The sequence below is a fragment of the Caretta caretta genome, chromosome 5, assembly GCF_965140235.1.
Source record: "Caretta caretta isolate rCarCar2 chromosome 5, rCarCar1.hap1, whole genome shotgun sequence".
Taxonomy (NCBI): Eukaryota; Metazoa; Chordata; order Testudines; family Cheloniidae; genus Caretta; species Caretta caretta.
This window is the reverse complement of record NC_134210.1, coordinates 100,290,400-100,313,694: the sequence shown is the minus strand read 5'-3', so window position 1 is coordinate 100,313,694 and position 23,295 is coordinate 100,290,400. Positions and strand designations below refer to the sequence as shown.

The following is a 23,295-nucleotide window of genomic DNA, read 5'->3' as shown; positions in this document are numbered from 1 at the left end:
TGCTTTCATTAAGAGAATCCATTTTAGATTATTTTAAGAAACATTTGTTACACAGACCTCTTATATGAAATATTCACTGTATAATGTTGAACTAAAGTGTACATTACAGTCCATGCAACTTACAGTTCCTTTATAAAACTACTGTAAAGTACTCAAATTCTCAGTTTTAAGAGTGTTTAAAATAAATAAATAAGTAAAAAGTTGAAGGCTCTTTGGTGAAACTTCTAGGGTATGAATATTTAGAGGAGAGGTCCTAGCTGGAAAATTTCCATTTTACATGAATAGTTCTGCAGCCCAGCATCTCCCAGAATTCTTGACGTCTGGGCTGCTTTCCTCTCTGCAGTTCATGGAACCTGATCAGCATTTTGACACCACATGGTCTGGCTGTGCCTTCTCTGCAATCGCTTGTTGCCAGATTCTCCGCCTTTGTGACAGCAGACAGTGGCGGTTTCATTTGCACCTGCCCTTTCGCCTTCTATGCTAACTCTGCTCCCCACTGCCCAAAAAACTGGGCAGAAGTGTTCTCCTTCCTGAGTTTTTCTCCTCCCCCCAGGGTCAGTTAACCTTTTGGCAGCTTAACCCTCCCTGAGCCTTCACAGCAGTGTCCTTTGGCCAGCTGTTTTGCCCCTTATAGGCATAACAGAGCAGCCAAGAAAGCACCAGGTCAAATCTAAGCAGTGTTCTGTATGTGAGGCAGCCTTCCCAGGCTCGGCAGACAGCAAGATGTGCCCAACCTGCACCCAGCCTTCCATACCTATTTCCATTAGGTCCCAGGACTATGAGTTGAACAGCAGGTGGGGTCCCCTTCCCACCAAGGAAGCCAGAACTCCAACAGGGGAAAAATGAACTCCAGTGCAGAACAAGGAGATTCCAAAAGCAGGGAGGACCCTCCCTGGCCACTCAGCTTAAGGAGTACATCACACGGGACCTCTGACAGAACAAATAGGGGAGGCTTGGGCAGGACTTGCAACGCTGCAAGTTTTAAAGTGGGCACTCAGTGCAGAGGGGAAAGAAACAGGACTTCTGATCAGCCTCCCTTTCTGCTATGCCAACCAGGAGGGTTTTCGATAGCAAGTTCCCCCCTCCCACTTGGAATGGGACCCAGTGTGGGAGGATTCTGAGACAGACCTCTCGAGAGGGCAGTAGGCCCTAAGGAAGGCAAATTGCAAAAGGCCTCAATAAAGCAGCAGCAGAGCTTTCACTTTCCCAAAGCATGCTAAAAAAGGTTTAAAAAAATTCTAAAGAAGCTAAAAAGAAAAAAGACAAAAAATCCAGAAGATATGAGTCCTCTGACTTCTCTTCCTCCTCCTCCTCCTGAACTGAGGAAGACAAGCTGCATGGCTATGAAACCTGCTAAGGCTCCTGTGAGTACCTCAGAATAAATTTCTCCCCTCAAAATCCTCCCCTCAGGCTGCAATACCCCTTCATTTCTCCTTCAACCAGTGATTAGGGATGATTGGAACAAGTCTTATTCGGCTTGTTCCAATCCTTTTGTGCCACCCTCCAGGCATTGCTGGCACTTTGCAAGAACATCTCTTTCCTGGCTGGAAGATCTCCAAAGCTCTTAAGGACAGAGTTCACCCTGACTTTGCTCCACTTTTAAGAAAGTCGCCCTAGCAACATCATTTGTAACTGATGCTTCAATGGATGCAGTGAGGTTCTCAGTCCAAGCTATGGCTTCCAGCTTAATAGTCAGGCACCACCAGTGGCTTTGACCGTGAAAGGTGGATCCTGACTCTAAGCAGATCCAGTGCTTGGCCAAGTTTCTAGGCTTCCTTCTTTTTTGATAAAAGCTGGATAAGGTGGTGGCTGACAATGCAGCAAAATCCTAATAGTCCCTCCCTTTTCCACTAAGTGTCCTCAGGAGAGAATATAGATCGGTCTTCAAAAGGAGCACCTCTGTCTGCTCCTCATTCTCAGAGGCATCAGCAAAGGGAAAATAGATTCCCTAAGGGAAACAGTGTAATCGAAGTCTGAACAGAAAGTCTAGAGAAACTTCAGCCTCCCTCCTGCCAGATTTACTTTATGGCAAAAATTGCATAGGCCTCGATCAGGAACTGAAGCAAGGGGACAGGATTTCCCATTTCCTAGAAGAATAGTTTTCACTGACCACAGACAAGTCAGTCAGGGAAATAGTGAGTCAAGGATACTCCCGAGAGCTGCGGGCTCCACCCCATCCGTTTTTCATCCAGTTATCCAGTTCCAACAACCACATAAAACGCAATCTGATCTAGCGCAAAATATCTCATCTGCATATGGCAGTGAAAGAGTGTTCCCTCAAAAGAAGGGAGTAGAACCTAGCAAATCATCTTCTTCATTGTACAGAAGTGCATGGGAGAGTATCAGAACTGTTCTCAACCTCAAAAGGCTCATCAAGTGGGTGAAGAAAATAGGGCTTCAGATGGAGACTGTGGCCTCTATGGTGTTATCCATGTCCCAGAGTGGCTTCTTCACTTAAGTAGATCTAGTGAACACATATTTCCATATCCCCATCAGACCATGCCACTGCAGACTTCTGCAGCAGGAAACATCAATACTGACCACACCCATTTGTCATTTCCTCGGTCCCAAGGTTTTTATTAAGATGATGATGGTGAGAAAAGCCAGATTCAGGTCTCGGGGAACTCTCCTGTACGCCTTTCTGGATGACCTCCTGATCAGAGCTCTATTGCAGTCATCAGTGCACAGGGCCACGTTTTGGATGTTGACTCTCCTTCAGGTGCACAGCTTCATCATCAATACCAAGAAGAGTTCTCTGGTTCATCTACCAGAATAACCCACCTGGGGGCAGAAATAGACACCTTGGTATTGAAGATCTACCAATCATTAGAAAGGTTTCAGAAAATTTAGGAGTTGATTTTCTTGCTTAGGAGCTGCAGGAGGTTTATCGTAGCACTGTGCCTCCAACTGCTAGGACTCCTGGTGTCATGCATAGGGATCACTTCATGGGCACAAGCATGCATCAGAAGTCTTCAAGCCTTCATACTACAAGTATGGGACCATGCTCCAGAACACATGAAAGATTAAGGTTCCAACATAGGTATTCTACTCCTTACAGTGGTCAGCAGCCCACAACAATGTCCACAAAGGCATGCTCTTCTGCCTTCCAGATCCTTTAGTCCTTGCAACCAGGCCAGCTTGGAGGGCTGGGGATCTCACTTGGAGACCTAAACAGACTGGGGCCTCTGGAGTCAAGAGGAAAAGACTCACAGCCTAAACTTCCTAGAGCTGAGAGTGGTCCAGCTAGTTTTGTGACGGTTCCAGCCCACCCTAATGGGGAATCACGTTATGTTTCAATAGGACAATACAACTACAGTCATACATTTAAAAAAACAAGGGGGAACAAGGATTCCGGTACTTCATGTGCACGTAATGGATATAATGAGATACGTGGAACATTTCTTCTTTTCTCTCTGAGTGAGCCACATAAAAGGGCACCTGAACCAAAAGGCAGACTAACTTAGCAGGCGCAGGGTCAACAGACATTCGGCCTCCCTTCAACCAAACTGTTCATGAATCGTATGAACACAATGAGGCCAGAATACTTCACAAGGGAAGCAGACCCCAGATCCATGGACAGATGCCTTATCGCATAGTTGGCCACAAGCCTTTCTTTATGCATTTCCACACTTTCCACTACTGGGGAAGGTGCTTCAGAAAATAAAACAAGAACAGGCAGTGGTAATACTGATAACTCCTCACTGGCTGAGGAGACCTTGGTTCTCAGACCTGATAGAGCAGAAATTGAAGCCCCTGCTCCAGCTTCTGTGGAGACTGGATGTACTCTCACAAACTTGGCTACTGAGAGGAAAGCACTAGAACATTTAGGTATGTCCACCAGAGTCATTAAGTATTACTTTCATCTAGGAGAATATCAGCACTAAAAGCGTACTACTTTGTCTGATCCAGATTAAAAAACTGGTGCCAAGAGCACCATTCAGATTCCAGAAATCAAAGAATTCCAGCGATACTGGACTTTCTCCAAGAAGGCATAGACAGAGGCTTTCAGCCCAGTACCATTGAGCATCCGGTGTCTGCCTTTAGTAGCATGCTGTTCACAGGATCCTTGGGATCCCTAGCAGACAGTTCACAGACAGCCAAATTCCCTTAAGCAGTCCGATTAGACAGACCACAGTGGTCAGGCCACTCTTCCCAAAATGGGAAGTTTTGAGGGCCCTGACAAGTCATCCTTTTGAGTCTCTGACTTCAGTTTCAGCTTTTTATTTATCCATTAAGACTTGTTTAGCTGTCATGTCTTCCAGACAAGGAGCCTTACTGCCTGTTCTATGAGAACAAGGTGGTGGTCTGGATACCTGAATCCTTTCTTCCCAAAGTAAATTCCTCCTTTCATGCCTCCCAAAAGGTTGTGCTTCCTTCATTCTGTCCAAAACTTTAACATCCAATTGAAACAGCGTGGCACACCTTTGATGTCAGAAGAGCACTGAAAAATCTATCTCAGGTGTGGAGAATCCATGCGGAGATGGGGCTCCCTATTTGTGTCTTTCCACCTGACATGCAGGGGACTTAGAACTTCCAAGTCCTCCATCACTAGGTGTACATTAGACCATATTGTGGAAACCTACAAATCATTAGAGATTTCTGTCCCAGAATGGATCAAGGCACACTCCACAAAATTGCTATCAACCTCCTGGGTGGAATGAGGGCTGCAGAATTGAAAATTTCTTACCAATAATTTCCTTTCTGATAGCAGCATCTTCCACAATTCTACCCACCCTTGATGGCTCATGAGTAAGGCTGTGTTTTTAGTCACGGGTATTTTTAGTAAAAGTCATGGATAGGTCATGGGCACTAAACAAAAATTCACGGCATGTGACATATCTATGACTTCTATATAACCCTGACTAAATCTTGTCGGGGGGGGGGCGCCCGGGAGTGCCGTGGGTGCTGGGGGGATGCCATGGGTGCTCAGGGAGGGGAGGGGGTCCAGGGACACCAAGGGGTGGGAGGCTGGCAGGTTCCCTACGTGGCTTCACGTCTGCCTGGAAATGGCGACATCCTCCCTCCCTCAGTTCCAGGAACTGTAGCCAATGGGAGCTGTGGGGGTGGTGCATGCAGGTAGAGGCAGCACGCAGAGCTGCCTGGCCATGTCTCCCCCTAGGAGCTGAGGGAGGTGGGATGTCGCCGCTCCCAGGGAGCCCTCTGAGGTAAGCACTGCCCAGAGCCCACCTCACCCCGTCTCATGCCCCTGCTCCTTCCCACAGCCAAACTCCTGCTGCTGGGGTGGGGGGACGTTGTGGCCCCATACTGCCCCAGCAGTGACAGGTGTGACTGGTCCAGGGGCTGCCTGAACTGCTCAGGCGGCCCCCGAGCCAGGCATACCGGCTGCTGCAGAGGTCACGGAAAGTCAGAATCCGTGACCTGCGTGATAAACTCGCAGCCTTACTCATGAGTCAAGGGTCAGCTATTAAGTAGAATCATTACCATATGATCCTCCTCTTGGTCTAATGTACATAGTGATTTCATTATCTCTGGAATATTTGTTAATGATATGCAAGTTCTACAGTCCAGGAATAACTCACCTGGAAGCAAGCAGGAGCAGAAAGGGTGTGGCCAAACTGTGCAACGCCAGAACTCTTGATCTGCCTCTGTGAGCTGCACCGAGAAGAGAGCAGCCCTGATCCCAGGTCTGTGGGAGACACTGCTAACAGAAAGGAAATTAGCCTTAAGAAGTTTTCCATTCATTTAAAAATTTTTATAGAACTTATTGTGCAAAGGTCAGCATGGTATAATACAGTTATCTTTTGTCTGCAACAACAATAAAAAAGCTGAGGAACAGAAATGAGTGTGCACAAATATGAAAACCATGTTTACATTCACCTGGTACCATTCTAAAAAAGGCTCAAAAAAAGAGGAGGAGGCATAATGACTTTTAAAATTTGCTTTTAAACTTACAATCACTTAAAACCAATTATGATATTAATAGAATCTTCTGAAAAAAGATCATGGCTCTTGACAGAGAAATGAAGAATGAGAAACAAAGAATTGTGTTAATGGAGTATACTGACTCTTGGACAAGCAGACATTTAGAAAAAAAGACTTATGAAGTAGAATTATTTTTTTAATAGTACCTTAATGGACAGCTTCAAGTCCATCTTATCCTAAAATCCATTTAGATGAACAGAAATCGCCAGCCCAGATTTGCAGATCACAGTGTATCAGTGCAGTATATCAAAACCATTGACTAATGATTGTGGCTTGGTGTGATCATAGGTACAATAAATAGGGTCTTCTCTGTGGGTAAATTGGGAACTGTTGTATTAATTCCAATGGAATACATGGGCCCAAAAAGTCAAAGATGTTGACATGACCCTGAAACTGCTCAACATTGAACAGTTTGAAACAAGGTTTCGTAAATACAGCAACTTCACAAATGCTTGGTACCGTAGCTGTAGAGAAAAAACCTCCCTTGTTGGACAGTCTCTTAGATGGTGGTAACTCCTTTTGGGGGGAAAAGAGAAAAAATTGAGATGGTCTGTAGCTGGTGGTGGTGTTGCTGTTGCTAAAGCTGCTGTTTCGTAGAAGATAACAAGACACACATACCTCAGAGGGGAAAGAAAAGATCAGCAAAGACCGAAAACGCAGCTTTTCTGGTGTTGACTCTCTCTGCTGGAAAAACACATTTGCAAAATAAAAGGGGTAGAGAAGAAATGAAATAAGATGGGGAAGGGAAAGGGACACATGGGGAGGGGCAACAAAGTGTCACATCACAGGTGGTGGCTGGGATTTAGCCAAAGCCAGTGAAGGTAGTGATTTCATGTGGGTCCCTCTCTCTGGCCCAGTCTAGTCAGGACATCTCTTGGGATTAGGGTGATAAAAGCTTAGTGATGTTACAGTGGATCCCAAGAAATGGTGAGGGTGGCAGCCATGATGGTAAGGCTCGCTGAAGCAGTTGTTAACAGACAGCTTCTTCAGCTAATTTTTCCCCCAATCTCTTTTTTTTTCTTTTCAAGAACCCCAGAAAAGAAGTGGTGGGCAAATAGCTCATCCTGTCACTATTTTGTTTACCTATTAGGCCTAATTTCCAACAAAACAATTTTGGTCAATTGATTTTCAGTTCCATGCTTGAATGTTTACCAGGTATAATATTAACACAGTCCTTGAGTTAAATCAGGAGGCCTTTTTGTTTAAACTAATTCAATTCTGCTGTCTTCTTTGCACCTTTTCCTATCAACATTTATTCTTACAGGTTTTTATGACATTTTATAAACTTTCACTCATTTTTTCCAGTTGAGCTCACAATTAGGGTAAATTTCTAGGACCAATTATTGTCTCATGAAACACTAACTTTTGTATTCAATTATGATTTTATTTATAAAGCACCTTGCTGCCAATGTTTTGTTTGCTATACAATAATTTACTAACCAGTGTGTGGGGGAAAAAAAGTATTTATAAGAACAAAATTTCTAATAACTTACCCTTTTTAAAATTAGACATCAAATCGGTTAGCTGGGGAATGGGTTAGAGAAAAGTTCTATGTGTAAGAAGAATAGATCAATGCTAAGAGATAAACCATAGTTTAAAACAGAATGAAAGAGTTTATATATATTACTGATCCCGAACACATCATTCTCCTAATGTAAGACATACATAAAATGGTTTCCTTTCACTTTTGCTGCATTGTCAAATAGGGTGCACTGTAGGAAGCTGTAGATGTCTAATGTTTCCTGTCTACTTTCACAGGAGGAGTATGACAAATATGGGATTCGAATTAGAGTTAAATTCCGTAGTAATACCCAACTGCATGAACTGACTCCCCACCATCAGAGTGGAGGTGAGAGAAGTGTTTCAACTATGCTGTACTTGATGGCTCTGCAGGAACTCAACAGATGTCCTTTCAGGGTTGTAGATGAAATAAATCAGGTAAGGTTGCTAGTGTGTGAAACAAGACTTTATTCCACAGGGGTTTATAGAGTGACCAGAAGAATTGTAAAAATATATATATATTTTTTTTAAAGGGAATGGACCCAGTCAATGAGAGGAGAGTTTTTGAAATGGTTGTGAAGACTGCTTGTAAAGAGAGCACTTCTCAGTATTTCTTTATTACGCCGAAGGTGGGTAACTGAAAACTAAACGAAAAGATTCTCATGTGTGTCAGACTCTTTCTTTCAACTTCTTTGATAAAATAATAAATAGCATTGATATAGGTGCTATATAAATGTCTTCTGGTTTGTTCATTTGAGACTGACAGGGATGAAATAAAAATACTATAACAGCAGTTTGTCCCCTTTAAGGATAGTTGTGGCCTGGGCTCAACCAACTCTGTTCCAAGGCTTAGTCTCTTTAAGAACAGGCATTCTGGGACTTGTGGTTCCCTGGAACGATTGATTGTACAAACAAGCTGAAGTACACACTGCTGGGAACCAGGGGACCCTCAAGAGACAGGGATATGGAATAAAAGGCACACCTGTAGCCTAAACAAAGGAGAAAGATAAAGGTGAGACAGCTTTCCTTAACAGTCAGGCTGAGGGCTTAGGGAGAGCTTAGGAAGACCAGTGTTGCAGTCCTAGGAAGGAGGGCTGCAGAGAACCGTACACCTAGGGAGGAAAGACTATTCGAGCCTGAGCACCAGGCTGATGGCTTACTGAGCCTGAAAGGGGATTGTGCTGTACTCTCTGGAAGGAGGGCTGCGGAGAACTAATTGACCAGGGGAAATACTGTCTGTGCCTGAGGCAGCCAGCTGAATGATTTATATTTGTTATGACCCAAACAACAGCCCCAAGAAGGAACGTTATTTACAAGTTTTGTTTATCTGTAGTACTTTGGCAGAATTGTGTGGTTTGGTTTGAAAGGACCAATGGGGTTGCCTGCTCTAATGCAATCTCAGCAAGTACCCTACACTGTTTACTACAGGAAATTAGGAGAGATTATAGGGGTAAATTGCTTGATCGCCAGTTAAGGTATTAAGGTAACATTCCCCTGCATCCCAAAACTTAATTTATTTAGATGTTAGCAGGTGTGAACCAATTATCTGATTATATGGCAGTCAAGGGATCTACCAAAAACAACTTTTTTTCATTGGTCACCTAAACTTCAGTGTCTGGCATAATTTAAGATTGGTCTACACTTAAAACTTTGAATGACTTAACTACGATGCTCAGGGATGTGAAAAATCCACACCTCTGAGCACTGGTAGCTTTGATGGCCAAACCCCTGGTGTAGATGCAGCTGTGTTGACGGAATAATGCTTCTGTCGACCTGGCTACCATCACTCGGGGAGATGATATTCCCACAGCAATGGAAAACCCCTTCTGTTGCTATAGGCTGCATCTACGCTACAGGGTTATACTGGAGTAGCTATGGTGCTTTAGCTTTGCCACTGAAGTCTCTGTGGTGTAGACGTGGCCTTAGAGTGGAAAAATGATGGTGGTGTTTATTGTTATTTCTACTCTTTCATTTCCTTATCCCAGATTGTCCAGGTAGTGGGAGACGTGCATATGTGGTCAATGGCAAACAGTGGTAAAAGCACCATGTAAAAGTTCTTTTGGGGGAAACATTAATCTATTTTAACTAATACAGAAGTGATGCTTGGCATAAGAGGTGTTGCTTAGTGTGACTTTTTTTCTTCCCATTTTTCACAGCTCCTGCAAAATCTCACCTATGCTGAAAAAATGACAGTGTTGTTTGTCTACAATGGACCTTTTATGCTAGAACCAACCAAATGGAACTTAAAGGCATTCCGTAGGCGGCGGCGACAAGTTGAGCAAATGGATCAGTAGTGAATTCCATGGAGCCTTTTGGAACTACTGGTCTGTGAGACTGTATTTATGAACACGAAGTGGTTGAATCTGAGAGGGAAATCTGCAGAGAACTGACAATGAAGAGCTGGGCTTCTGTTTTTAGAAACTTACCTTCAAATATATGTAGTATTTGCTTAGATCTGTTCTAGCCATCTGTTTCTTCAAAGAAAAACTCATTTTTACCTAGGACTGGCTGTCTGAATGGGAGGGCCCCTAGAAATCTGGATCTTTTGCACTTTGCTATATCCAACATACCAGATCAGGAAATTTTAGCTGTCAGTTTATTTCTTTCCAAATGAGTTACATCTGGTCAAATCCACTTTTGTTGTTCCAAAAGTTGTGATATGTATATTAGGTTAATACATTGCACAGTTAACTCAAAGATAAAGTTACAGTGGATAGCTTTGAAGTGGTTCTGTTGAAATGATAACTATGTGAGTGAGGCAGAAGGGATGTGATGTCACCAGATTCTCAACTAGTGTGGTGTGTTTGTGTGTGTGTAGCTTTGCATCACAGTTTTTTCTTGTGGTGGTTATTAAATATAAAATAGCATACATTATGTAACTAGACATTATAGTATTATGTATATTAACATTTCCCCTTAAACTCTATTTCAGTAGGGTGAAGTGGATTCCTAAGCCCAAACCCTTCACTCACACACACCACACCACTACCCTCCTCCCTGCCCCATGGACAAATATAAATTTTAGCTTTTTAAACAAAAATTTTACTTGGGCCAGTAGCCTTGTTTGTATTTGTCTCTATTCTGGAGAGCTATAAACAAGATAGCTTCTAGAAGTAACATCAATCTAAATGTTGATTGTTTTTGGTGGTGGGTATGGAAATTATTCCTGTAGGTTTTTACATTTGAACTCAGCTATTCTTAACAGCTCTAGTTTCTTTGGAGTGGTTTTGTACTCCTAGTGAGGGATAGATCTCTGATGATGTAGCTGTTTAAATTTGCTGGCTTCCTGGTGGGATTTTGGCCATATCTGTTTAAGTATAAATGGTAACAGTTACTGCTGTCAATAGTAATTGTGAACTCTTGAAATAGAATGTGTCAGCTGGTTGAAATTCTTATCTGCCTAACTAATCTGTGATACAAAATTGTAAAAGGTACAGATTTGTATAAAATTGGACGACTGCTGTCAGTTACATTTTCCAACTAATCTTTAGGAAAATGAGCCAGTCCCAGATGCTCTCTGAAAATCTACAGCAATATGTAATATCTTTATTTTCACTACTGAAGGAGCCATTTGAAGGACGGTATTAGTTTGACTGGCATCCACTTAATTTGCTGTGTGACAAAAGTAACATTTTAGAAATTAAAGCCTTATTTAACAGGCCACTGTCAGGTCAAATTTAGCCCCAGATGTAGGTTTTGTGTTAAAAAGAGTGCTGCTTATTTTCTCCCATTCGTTTCAAACAGAAGTGGTGCGTGAGGACCCCTTCCACCTTCAGGTTTTGGGAGGGTCATTCCATGTTTTGTCACTAGGGGACTGGAAACAGTATTCCATAGATCTTTATCTCAAGCAGGGGTTCTCAAACTGGGAATCAGGACCCTTCAGGGGGTCGCGCGGTAATTACATGTGGGGTCACAAGATGTCAGCCTCCACCACAAACCCTGCTTTGTCTCCAGCATTTATAATGGTGTTAAATAGATTTAAAAGTATTTTTAATTTATAAGGAGGGTCACAGTCAGAGGCTTGCTATGTGAAAGGGGTCACCAGTACAAAAGTTTGAGAATCACTGTCTTACAGGGTGAGGAAGCAACATTGGAGAAACAGAAAAAGAATAAAACTCTCTCATAGATTGTTGTTAGCTGTGTAATTGTCCTCTAAACTCATGGCATAGGCATGGACAACACTAATGAAATATTTCAGAGTAACAGCCGTGTTAGTCTGTATTCGCAAAAAGAAAAGGAGTACTTGTGGCACCTTAGAGACTAACCAATTTATTTGAGCATGAGCTTTCGTGAGCTACAGCTCACTTCATCGGATGCATACCGTGGAAACTGCAGCAGACTTTATATATACACAGAGAATATGAAACAATACCTCCTCCCACCCCACTGTCCTGCTGGTAATAGCTTATCTAAAGTGATCATCAGGTGGGCCATTTTCAGCACAAATCCAGGTTTTCTCACCCTCCACCCCCCCCCACAAATTCACTCTCCTGCTGGTGCTAGCCCATCCAAAGTGACAACTCTTCAGTTTGGATGAGCTATTACCAGCAGGAGAGTGAGTTTGTGTGTGTATGGGGGTGGGGGGGATGTGAGAAAACCTGGATTTGTGCAGGAAATAGCCCGACTTGATTATGTAAAGAGTTGTCACTTTGGATGGGCTAGCACCAGCAGGAGAGTGAATTTGTGTGGTGGGGTGGAGGGTGAGAAAACCTGGATTTGTGCTGGAAATGGCCCACCTGATGATCACTTTAGATAAGCTATTACCAGCAGGACAGTGGGGTGGGAGGAGGTATTGTTTCATATTCTCTGTGTATATATAAAGTCTGCTGCAGTTTCCACGGTATGCATCCGATGAAGTGAGCTGTAGCTCACGAAAGCTCATGCTCAAATAAATTGGTTAGTCTCTAAGGTGCCACAAGTACTCCTTTTCTTTTTACTAATGAAATAAAATACTCAAAATTCTCCCAACTCTTAATTTGTAAAAGACAGTAAGACATCCCTTGGAGATCAAGGTGAAACACCGAACTGAGGAAGGGGAGAGAGTACTGCCGTTCTCCTACAAAGTACTCAGGCTGCAGTGTCACACCTTTACACCATTTGGAATTCATTTTTTAGTGTAAAAGCTCAACTGGGAGCTGTTTTAGATTCTCTATTTAATTTTTATTTTACATTTTAAAAAATTTAAATAAAAATACTGCTGGCTGAGAAACTGCTCCTGAGAGGGCAACTAGGCTTCTGGGAATGGGCTGAGGGGGAGAAACAACCTGTCCCTGTTTTGGGGAGGTAAAATGGGATGCTGTGTTCCCAGCACCTCCTCTGCAGCCCCAAAATGCTGGGCCTGGCACCTTCTGTGTAAAAGGGTAGCATTCAGAGTTGCAGCAGCTCTTGCCTCTCCCATGCTTCATCAGCTCAGCAGTGGGCTTGCTGGCTGGCTGTGTGTCAGGTACTAAAGCTGGTCGGGAATTTTCCATCAAAATATTTTTTCAATGGAAAATGCACATTTCTGCAAAATCAAAGATTTTTGGCTAGATGCTTGTTTCCCTGATGAAAAATCAAAATGCAGTACTTCTCCATTTGGGTCAGTCAGCTGAATCCAAATTGAAATAATTAGTTTTGGGTCAGTTCCATATTCATCTGTCTGCATCAGCTGGTGCAGTGCCTCATCGGCATTGTAGTGTGGGTGCCTCAGGCTCCCATTCTTCTGCATAGGCTAGGCAGGGAGCACTGCCCATCTGCGATGATGCATCATGGACTCTCCATAGGTTGAACTGACACACTGTATCATGGGAGTCGTAGGGTCAGAGTGCATCACGTGAAATGTACGGCAAGGGAGCCCAGCCATAGAGGAAAATGGGAACACGGGGCACTATGGCAGCTCATGGGGACGTAGATTAATGCTGGACTGAGCCAAAATTAAATCTGTCAGTTTGGGAATGTCTAAACGCAACTTCAGTTTGAAAACTCAGAATTTTCTATCCACAAAAGAATTTGACGTTTCAGATTTGGAACAAAAACAAATTTCAAAATATTGGAATTTTCTGCAAAATTCTGACTTTCAAAAAGCTCTGCCTGGTATGCTGCAAGGGGACTTGCATTGACTGCCATGCACCTCACGTGACACTCACACATACACATTCCCACAGTCCAGGCTAAGGGCTTGTCTGTGTATGGAGTTATTCAGGAATAGCCAGTGCACTTTAAATACACACCTTACTTTAATATGAATTAACTTTCAAATGTAGACAAACTCTAAATGTCATGCAACTTCAGTTCAAGACCTCCAGAAGCTTCTGTGGTGCCTTTTGGACCTGAGCCAAGCAAGGAGCAGCCAAGAGGAGTAGGCCGGCAGTGGTGGCAGCAGGAAGTAGCAACAGTAGGGACAGAAGGTAAGATGGGGACAATCCTGGCCCAGGCTTCCCTCCACAGCAACCTTCCAATCCCACCCGCATCAAGTCCCAGCTTTCCATCAGCCCTTAGCCAGCATCTACTCTCAGATGTTCCCCAGAGCCACCCCATCTTTCCACACCTCACAAACTCAGCAGTTCCCAGCTTCTGTCCTCTCTGACACGGCCTGTACATTCCACTTCTCTTAACTACTGCCACCTTCCACCCCGCCCCCCACAACCTCCACCCACTCAGCCCCTTCAACAATCCCCAGCCACTTCATCTTCCACCCACCTATTCCCCATACACTCTTCAGCATCCACCTAAATGCCAAGTTTCTGCAGCATGATGACTTACGCCCACCATTGCATGGGGCAGGTTGTATTCACCTTAAACTGAAGTTTATGGTCTTATACATATTACATAATAGGGTTTTTCATACTTGCAAATCATTTCCATAAATTGTTATCCATGTAGCTGCACAATACTTGGCAGGTATGGCATATTGCTCATTTGTGAGAGGAGGGAGATCTGCCAAACCTAAGACTCTCCTATGGGGCCTGGAGAAAATTGGAGGGAGACATGAGATAAGTTTTGCTGGGGGTGTAAAAAGCATAGGATTGGTTTATCTGGAGGTGAACATGAGGGTGGTCACAGAAGATGGAAAGGGGTCTTGGGAAAGAACAGGATGAGATTGAGGTAACAGGGACACAGTGAGCACAAAGGAAGCCCCAAGGAATAGATGATGTAACATAGAAGTGTTAAGGAAAGGGAGCCAGGATGGGGTTAGAGACCGGAATGAGTGAAATTAAAAGGGGAAGAGAAAGAAGGTCAGAAAATTGGGGAGGGAGCATGGAAAAGAAAACGGGCTGTCTGTAGGGAAAAGCAGTCTGGGAAATTAGATAATGAGGGAAAGAGAGAGAAATGGGAAGAACAAAAAACGAGAAACACTATGATGTTTCTTTCAATTATTTAACAAACATTTGTGGCAAAATATTCTATCACATCATGGGGTGAGGGTCAAAGGGACTTTGGGAGACCTGATCGTGTGTGAGAGGTGGGCATGAGAGTCTAGTGTTCCCAACAGGAAAAAAAAGTATATGGAGAAATTTTCCATTTCCCCACCTCCGTCTTCTGGAAGGAGAAAACATTATAGCAATCCCAGAAACCAGCTAGAGGGTCTAAGAGCAAACTGATTAGTAGGTAAGAAAATACCCTCCATCCTCCTCTAACAATTTAACAGTTTTATTTAAAAAGCTTTGGATTGTGAACACTAATATTAGAGTTTTTGTGCTTGTTTCCGTCTCCATCAGCACTAGTTTACCTTAACCTTGGGTATCACACAGTCTCTATCACAGACAAGATGGCTGTGAGAGGCAGGAAGACTGAGCAATGCCAAATGTATTTGTAACTAAAATGATAGGCTCCATTGCACAGGGTACTCACAAAAAGTGATTCCTTCCGGGCTTATGAACAGTGATTTGACAGGATTGAGACAATGTGGTGGAGTTTTCTTTGAACAGACTAATCTAATATGCGGTAATTTTTTTAGATTTTCCTAACAGTTTTTTAAAAGGATAGAAAGAGTAACAGATGCAGGTGGATAGGGTTCTTTGGCCCATTTTCTCTCCCGTTTCCTAATGTTAGCTCCCACTTTGCAAAGAAAGTTAATTTTTCTTACCACGTCCATTACATTAAATACCCCAGAGGAAAAGTATAATTAGAAATAAATATGAAGAAGCTAAATTTTGGGCCAAATCTTCAACTGGTATAAATTAGCATAGTTCCATTTAAGATAACCTACATCATCTGAGGATCTGGCAAATTACCTTTTAAATGTTAGTACTATACATACCCTTCTGTTTCAGTTCATAACAAGAAAGGTGTCAAACCAAATCTCCATCTCCAAGCATCCTGAGTTTTGAAAAGTTTGGATCCTGCTCTGAACTTTGGAATTTGGGTCCATTCTGGAGAGAAGTCGGTCAGTTTACAGGCTAAGTATGTTTTGTTTGCTTTTCAGACAAAAGAAACTATAGTTTCCCTTCTCCATCATTCATGGATACTCATTTGTTAATTCTGAGGTGTGCAAAAATAGAGTTGTTTGGTGACAGTAGGTTTTTTGTTTGTTACACAAAATCCACTGTCTTTTTTAGATGGCACATTATACTATCTTGTAATTCAGAAACGGGTGGAAAAGGGTATAATAGATATAGTATAGTATAGTAGATCATACCAACCTGACCATATCTTTTTAGCAAAATAATTAAAACCCACTCAAAGTCTTTAACATTTTGCTTTCATTTAGTTCTATTTTGTTCTCCACAAAGGTTTTTCAGTTCCGTGAGATTTAAGCATTTGTTTGCTTTTAGTATGAAATCTGCTACTTTAGGGCTTCTGAAATAGTGATTTCCTCCAACTCAAACACCTAGATACTTCAATACTGAGACATTTAAAAATGGCAGAGTTGTTTTGTTTTGCTGCAGATGGGTAGTTGTTACACTGAACAAATAATGAAATATAACAGTAACGAGGTAAAGGGAATTGTAAGAAAATTGCAGGCTGATGACGGCTCTCAGTCCACTGCCATGAATAGATGATGTATGTGAGAAAATCAACAGACACTCACCAACTTATTTTGTCAATAACTGTGAACTCTTGGGCTCTTATGTCTCTGGTGTTTGTGAAGACTGAAGACAATTGGAATGTCATATTTTCTTTATAAACGTAAGTAACTTTTTTCATTTTGCATAGTATCTTTAAAGATACTCTGAGCAATAGTAGATCAGCTTATCCACAGCCATGAGGGAAAAGGGAACTGCAATCGTAATGTAGAAGTATGAGGATGCCCTAAAAAGACCTAATGACCACCCAAGTAGACATCAAAATCCTCAGTTGCTCACTTTAACCATGGACTACCTTGTTCTCAGAACAAATACTTTCCCATTGTTAGAGTTAAGCCTATGCATTTTCTGCCCGAGGTGCTCTTGAAAATTAAAAAACAAACCAGCAGTAGCAAGGGATAGGATGATTATCATATTACTGGTTCTGGATTAGCCCAGAAAACCAGGCGTGCTTTGAAACTTCTAACTCTGGGCTTTGTCCTTGTTCAGACCAAGTAGGCTATGGACTAAGTGCAAAGAAAACCCTGCCAATTTTTAAGTGTTACCCTTGATTATCCCCTCAGCAAACCCTCCTCTCAACATCTCCTGCACAAGGATCCTAGCTGCCCCCATCTTTTGGCCTGTTCAAATGACCGTGCTTGAAAGTCATACCAGAACAGGTGCTAACCACAATGGTGCGTGAATGTCTGGAAATCCATCACTGCCCATTAACTGTTTCTTCAGTGTTGGCACTTAGATAACAGAAACCTTCTAGCTTGAATTTTGGAGGGTCTACATAGAGACCAGGATTGTGCTACCTTGAGGGCCAGGCCTCTGTGGTCAGGGCTCCAAGATAATATAGATAAATTGTCCATAGGGTAGACACTGTTATAGAGAGAGATGGATGCTTTGAAGGTAGCAACCAAGCTAAAACCAACGTTGCTTTTTGTGGCCCTTCAGCCTGGCCCTTATTGCTCTCATAGCCCTCTCTTTGAGCTTTTAAAGAGAGGCTTTTTGAGAGCAGCCTGCCCGCATAACAATTTTCCTGGCTAGAAGGCTGGAGGAATTCCTGGACATCAGGAACCACTACCTAGTCTTTCAGCAAAACAAAGTAGTGATCAAGATGATACCTCACTTTTCTTCGATAAATCCCTCTCCTTATCTTATGGCCAAGGATGTCTCTTCTTCCTCCTCATGTTTCTCCCCGCAAACCCTGAAGGAGCAGAGTGTGCATATTCTGGATGGGCCTTGTATATCTAACTGAAAGGCCCCTAGATTATGTGAGATGGTGTAATCCATTTGTCCTCTACAGCTGAGCTGAGACGAAGGCTAAAACCTCCATGGCCTACTGAGCTCTGGAGTGCTCAGAGCAAAGAAGTCCCCACTACCACTGGAGCACATATCTTCCAATGAAATAGATGTTGTAAGCTGTCTAAGATAAGGGGACTTGCCGACTTCCCACTGGAGATAAGTGCTGTGAGTCGTTCCCAGCAAGGAGGAATACAAACTGAGATAAGTCTGAGTGGGGACAGAGGGACCCACCTGGAACACTGTCCAAAGCTTGAGCATAGGGAAAGTCCTGTACTTTATAGGGATGCTGGCAGTGGATAGCTGGGGCATGGGGAAAGTCCAAGGAAGGTGTCCAGGAAAGAGAAGAATTGGGGACGTCTTCATCACCAACACAAGCAGTATCCGATGGCCCCACCTTAGAGGTTTGTTTAGGCCTCAGGCCATCCCACCAGTGTTGCAGAAGTATTTTAATGGGCTTCAAGTGTGTGGGAATCTGGACCCACTTGCTGGAACTTCCCTTCCTGCTTCCAACCCCACTAGTCCTCCTCACTATGGGCTTGTCTACTCACTGCTTTAACTTCGCTGATTTGAAACTGGCATAGCTAAAGTGGTACAATCCCTAATGTGATGCAGTTATACTTGTATAAAGGTTCTTTATCCTGGAATAGTTTATTCCCATAAAGTTTGTAGGGGTAAGCTATACCAGTATAGTCACCTTTATACCACTGTAAGAGCGTCCACACTCGGGGTTGTACCACTTCAACTATTTTGGTTAAAAAAAATGCATCCCTAAGCAAAATAGTTGAATGGGTACAAGAATTGTGTGTAGACCAGCCCTTAAGCAGAGCCTAAGGCACTCTGATAGGGTCCAGTAAAACAAGCACAGCAATCTTCACACCTACCATGGCATCTATGACTGATGCTGTTATGGTTTTCTCCCTGTCTTTGTTTTCTCAGCAGAGTCATTATTCATAGCCTTTCAAGTCACACTGACGTAGGCTTCCAGTCTGGAAACAATTAAAGGCTACCAAGGCAATGGCTAGTACATAAAAACAGACCAGACGCCCATAAATGTATTAGCTTGTCAAACTGCTTGGCTAAAAGTACTACTCCATCCTGTCCCTCACCCACCCTGAGGCTGCAGGTCCCCACCCACAGGCACGAAAAGAAACAAGTCGTCCTTTGGAAACTAGGGCTTCTCAAAACTTTATATGTCAGCATAGGTTTTTGATGTGCTTGAGTTAGTCAGTGGTTTCTAGTTTCTCCCTCGGTGCCCTCCCAATGTCGGTTTTGGAGGAGGATATTTTTGCAGCTGCCATTGTCTGGGCTGACATCATAGGGATGAAGGAGAAGAGTAACTTCTTATCTGCTAGTTAGGTTGCTCACCTTGTTTCATTGTTCAGGAGGGCTTATATTTTTAAAGGTATTTAGGTAACTGCTGCACTTAGCATTGCAAGGCCTACATTTCATTTCAAGGGTATTTAGGCACTTAGGAGCCAAAATCCCACTGACTGTCAATGGGATTTATGCTCCTAAATGCCTTAATCACTTTTTAAAATGAGTCTTAGGCTCCTAAATCAGTTAGTCCTTGCAATGCTGAGTGCAACAATACTGAAATACCTTTAAAAATCTGGGCCAAAAGTTCTGTGTATTGCAGTATTTGGTTGCAGCATCCCATTGAAGGAGAACGATGACACTCCTTCAGTTTGTTTGTTTGTTTGTTTTCCTATGTGTTTACTGCAGGAAGGATTTAATACCCACTGTCTGGGCTGGCATGTTATGGCATTATGAGAAATCTTCTTAGCAGGTAAGAATTTACTCTTGGGTCTTGTTGAACAACTGCAGATATTTAACCAAGATCCTTCCATTAGCGTATTTTGTGATTCCTATTTTTTTTCTTTCAGCATAAATAAAAATAAATGAAAGAAACAAAAGATTTTTTTTTTCTCCATGGAAAAATTTAACTTTCTTACTCAGCTGGTCTGTATTCAGAGTCCACAGATCTGCGTACTTTGCAGACTAAACAAAGTGTTCTGGCTAGTGCTCCAATGGAGACTTACCATTCTTTTTATCTAGTGGTTAGTCCAGTCTGTGTTTAAATGGTTCATGAAATGAGGCTTCCATTACTCTTCTTTTGGAGAAAATATTCCACAGTCTAGTAGAACTCATTGTCGGGAAGATTTTTCCTGAAATTAAGGCCTTGTCTACACTAGGATGGTTTTGCCTATATAGTTACACCGTCAAAGCCTGTTAGTGTGGATGCAGTATCAGGGTGTGTCTACACTATGGGGACTATAGCGGCATAGTTATGGCACTGTAGCTATGCCATCATAACCCCACAGTGTAGAGGCAGACTACAGCAATGGAAGGGGTTGTTCTGTCACTGTAGGATCACCTCCTCTCCCAGCTGCATCTACACTTGAGGTTAAGACGGCATAGCTTGATTTTTTCGCACCCCTCACTGACCTAGCTATGTCAACCTAAATTTTAAGTGTAGATCAGACCTCAGTATAACAATGTTGTAGTGTAAGCACAGTAATATTGGTGTAACGGCATCTACCCAAGGGCTTTTAGCACCATATCTATGTTGGAGAAAACACACCCCCTAACCAATATAACTATGCCAGTAAAACTTTTAAGTGTAGATCAGGCCTGAACTTCATCTCTTGACTCCTTGTACCACCTTGTCATAAATATAAAGAGAAGGGTAAACCCCTTTAAAATCCCTCCTGGCCAAAGGAGAAATCCTCTCACGTGTAAAGGGTTAAGAAGCTAAAGGTAACCTCGCTGGCACCTGACCAAAATGACCAATGAGGAGACAAGATACTTTCAAAAGCTGGGAGGAGGGAGAGAAACAAAGGGTCTGTGTCTGTCGATACGCTGCTTTTGCCGGGGATAGAAAAGGAATGGTGTCTTAGAACTTCTAGTAAGTAATCTAGCTAGGTATGTGTTGGATTATGATTTCTTTAAATGGCTGAGAAAAGAACTGTGCTGAATAGAATGACTATTTCTGTCTGTGTGTCTTTTTTGTAACTTAAGGTTTTGCTTAGAGGGATTCTCTATGTTTTGAATCTAATTACCCTGTAAGGTATCTACCATCCTGATTTTACAGGGGTGATTCTTTTACTTCTATTTACTTCTATTTCTATTAAAAGTCTTCTGGTAAGAAAACTGAATGCTTTTTCATTGTTCTCAGATCCAAGGGTTTGGGTCTGTGGTCACCTATGCAAATTGGTGAGGATTTTTACCAAACCTTTCCCAGGAAGTGGGGTGCAAGGTTTGGGAGGATTTTGGGGGGAAAGACGTGTCCAAACTACGTTTCCCAGTAAACCCAGTTAGAGTTTGGTGGTGGCAGTGGATATTCCAAGGACAAAGGATAAAATTAATTTGCACCTTGGGGAAGTTTTAACCTAAGCTGGTAAAAGTAAGCTTAGGAGGTTTTCATGCAGGTCCCCACATTGGTACCCTAGAGTTCAGAGTGGGGGAGGAACCTTGACACACCTAAATAATCTTCCTTCTTTCTTGTGTTGACAAATATTAATAAGTAATGATAACATCCTTTACTTAGTCTATGTATTTTAAAATCTTTTATTTCCCCTTATAGCAATCCCTCCAGCTTGCTGGTCACATAAGCTATTCCTTTCTGAATTCCTTTCCATTTTTCAATGTGTTTGTCTTATCAAGGGAAAGATTAAGTGATGTCATCTACTGTCACAATGGAAATGTGGAAACCGACCCCTGAGCTCAGGTCTTGGTGGGTAAGCAAAGGATAAAATAATCATTTCTAAATTTTATTTTGTAATTTTAAATTTGCAAATGAAGAGCAATATCCTGCCTTGACTTTACACTTGGTAAGGTCACAGTGGGTATAAATCACAGCCAAGTGTGGCCCTTTATCTGTTCAATGTGTCTATTTTAGAAGGTTTTTCAGGATACTTTTTTAAAGATACCACACAGAGGAAAATATAAATGCCAAGTTATCCTTCAGGGTTTGTGGCAAGCCAGGTTATTTGCTTGTTACAATGCCCCCCTCCTTATTGTTAAAGAGAGAGTCCCAAATTGTTAGAAGGGGTCTGCTTTCTCCAAAAATTAAGTTAAAAAAGCTCTGCTTTGTTACTCTTTTATTCTGTATTATTTCAAACCAAACCAAACCCCTCCTTTTGTTCTTTTTATATAATGGAGTCAGGGACAATAAGTCTTTTTTTAAACAAAAATCATTTGGCCCCCTCTGCCCATAGTCTTACTGTTCACAGAAGTCCTGCTATGCAGCTGTAACCCATGCTGACTCACTCTGGCTCTCTGTCCTACCCTAGTGGCTGAACGATATATAGTTTTCTTACTCTGCATAGTCTTTGAACTAACAGAGCTGGGTCCTATAATTTGGGCAGTAAAGGGTCATGTTTTTAGATGCAAGTTTGATCCCTGTTGCAGATGACCGCCCCAGGATATCATGTTACACAAACAATGAAGCAATCACTTTTCAAAAATTAATCAGTTTACACCCAGATTATGATGATCCAATTCACTTCTCTTTGGGAGCAGTTCAAAGCCTGGTTGGTGCCTCTAGAAACAATTAGTAAAGTGCATTGCTTGGGAGCCCCTTAATTTAGGGCCAAATTCTCCCCTCTGGGGGTGAAACCTACAGAAAGAGCAAGGAACTGCAGCCCTGAACAGTTTAAAAAATAATGAATCCGGCCTCCCAAATCATGACGTTGGCTTAAAAATCAATCTTACATAATAACTACTGAGTTCTTTTTGTTTGTCTTTGGTTTGTTAAGCCTTTGGTGTTCATTTTCAAGCTTCTCTCTGCAACCTTGAGAGCTAGAAGACTTACTTTTTAGGTTTTTCCTCCCAAATGAAATGAGTTTTTCTGATAATCACATGACTCTAGAAGCTGGGCCTTTAAGAAACCACCAAATAATATCATATAATTACAGAAATGTAGGGCTGGAATGGACCTTGAGAGGTCATCTGGTCCAGCTCCGTGCACTGAGACAGGACCAAGCAAACCTGGACCATCACTGACTGGTGTTTGTCCAACCTGTACTTAAAAACCTCCGGTGAGGGGATTCCACAACCTCCTTTGGAAACCTATTCTAGTACTTAACTATCCTTTTATAAGTTTTTCCTAATATCTAACCTAAATCTCCCTTGCCCATTACTTCTTGTCCTATCTTAAATGGACATGGAAAACCAAATGATCACCATCCTCTTTATAATGGCCCTTAACATATTTGAAGACTGATATCAGGTCCCCCCCCCTGTCATCTTTTCTCAAGACTAAACATGCTCAGGTTTTTAACCTATCCTCATTGGTCAGGTTGTCTAAACCTTTTATCATTTTTGTTGCTGTCCTCTGGACTCTCTCCAATTTGTCCATGTCTTTTTTAAAGTGGTACACTCAGAACTGAACACAATATTCCAGCCCAGACCTCACCAGTGCTGAGTACAGCGGGACAGTTACCTTGTGTGTCTTACATATGATGTTTCTGTTAATGCACTCCAGAATATTAGCTTTTTCAGCAACCGCATCACATTGTTGACTAATATGCAATTTGTGATCCACCAAATCTCCCAG

The 23,295-nt window shown here is 42.4% G+C and overlaps 1 protein-coding gene across 2 annotated transcripts in view; it reads left to right on the top strand.

Annotated features, from left to right (window-relative positions):
- The window catches only part of SMC5 (structural maintenance of chromosomes 5), a 77,079-nt gene extending 65,511 nt beyond the window's left edge, over positions 1-11,568 (top strand). For both annotated transcript variants that reach the window (XM_048850433.2, XM_048850434.2), the window contains 3 exons: positions 7,702-7,881; positions 7,977-8,072; positions 9,600-11,568. In XM_048850433.2, the coding sequence (XP_048706390.2) occupies positions 7,702-7,881; positions 7,977-8,072; positions 9,600-9,737 (414 nt within the window). In that variant the 3' untranslated portion in view covers positions 9,738-11,568. The remainder of the gene's footprint in view (positions 1-7,701; positions 7,882-7,976; positions 8,073-9,599) is intronic.
- Positions 11,569-23,295: the final 11,727 nt, after the last annotated feature.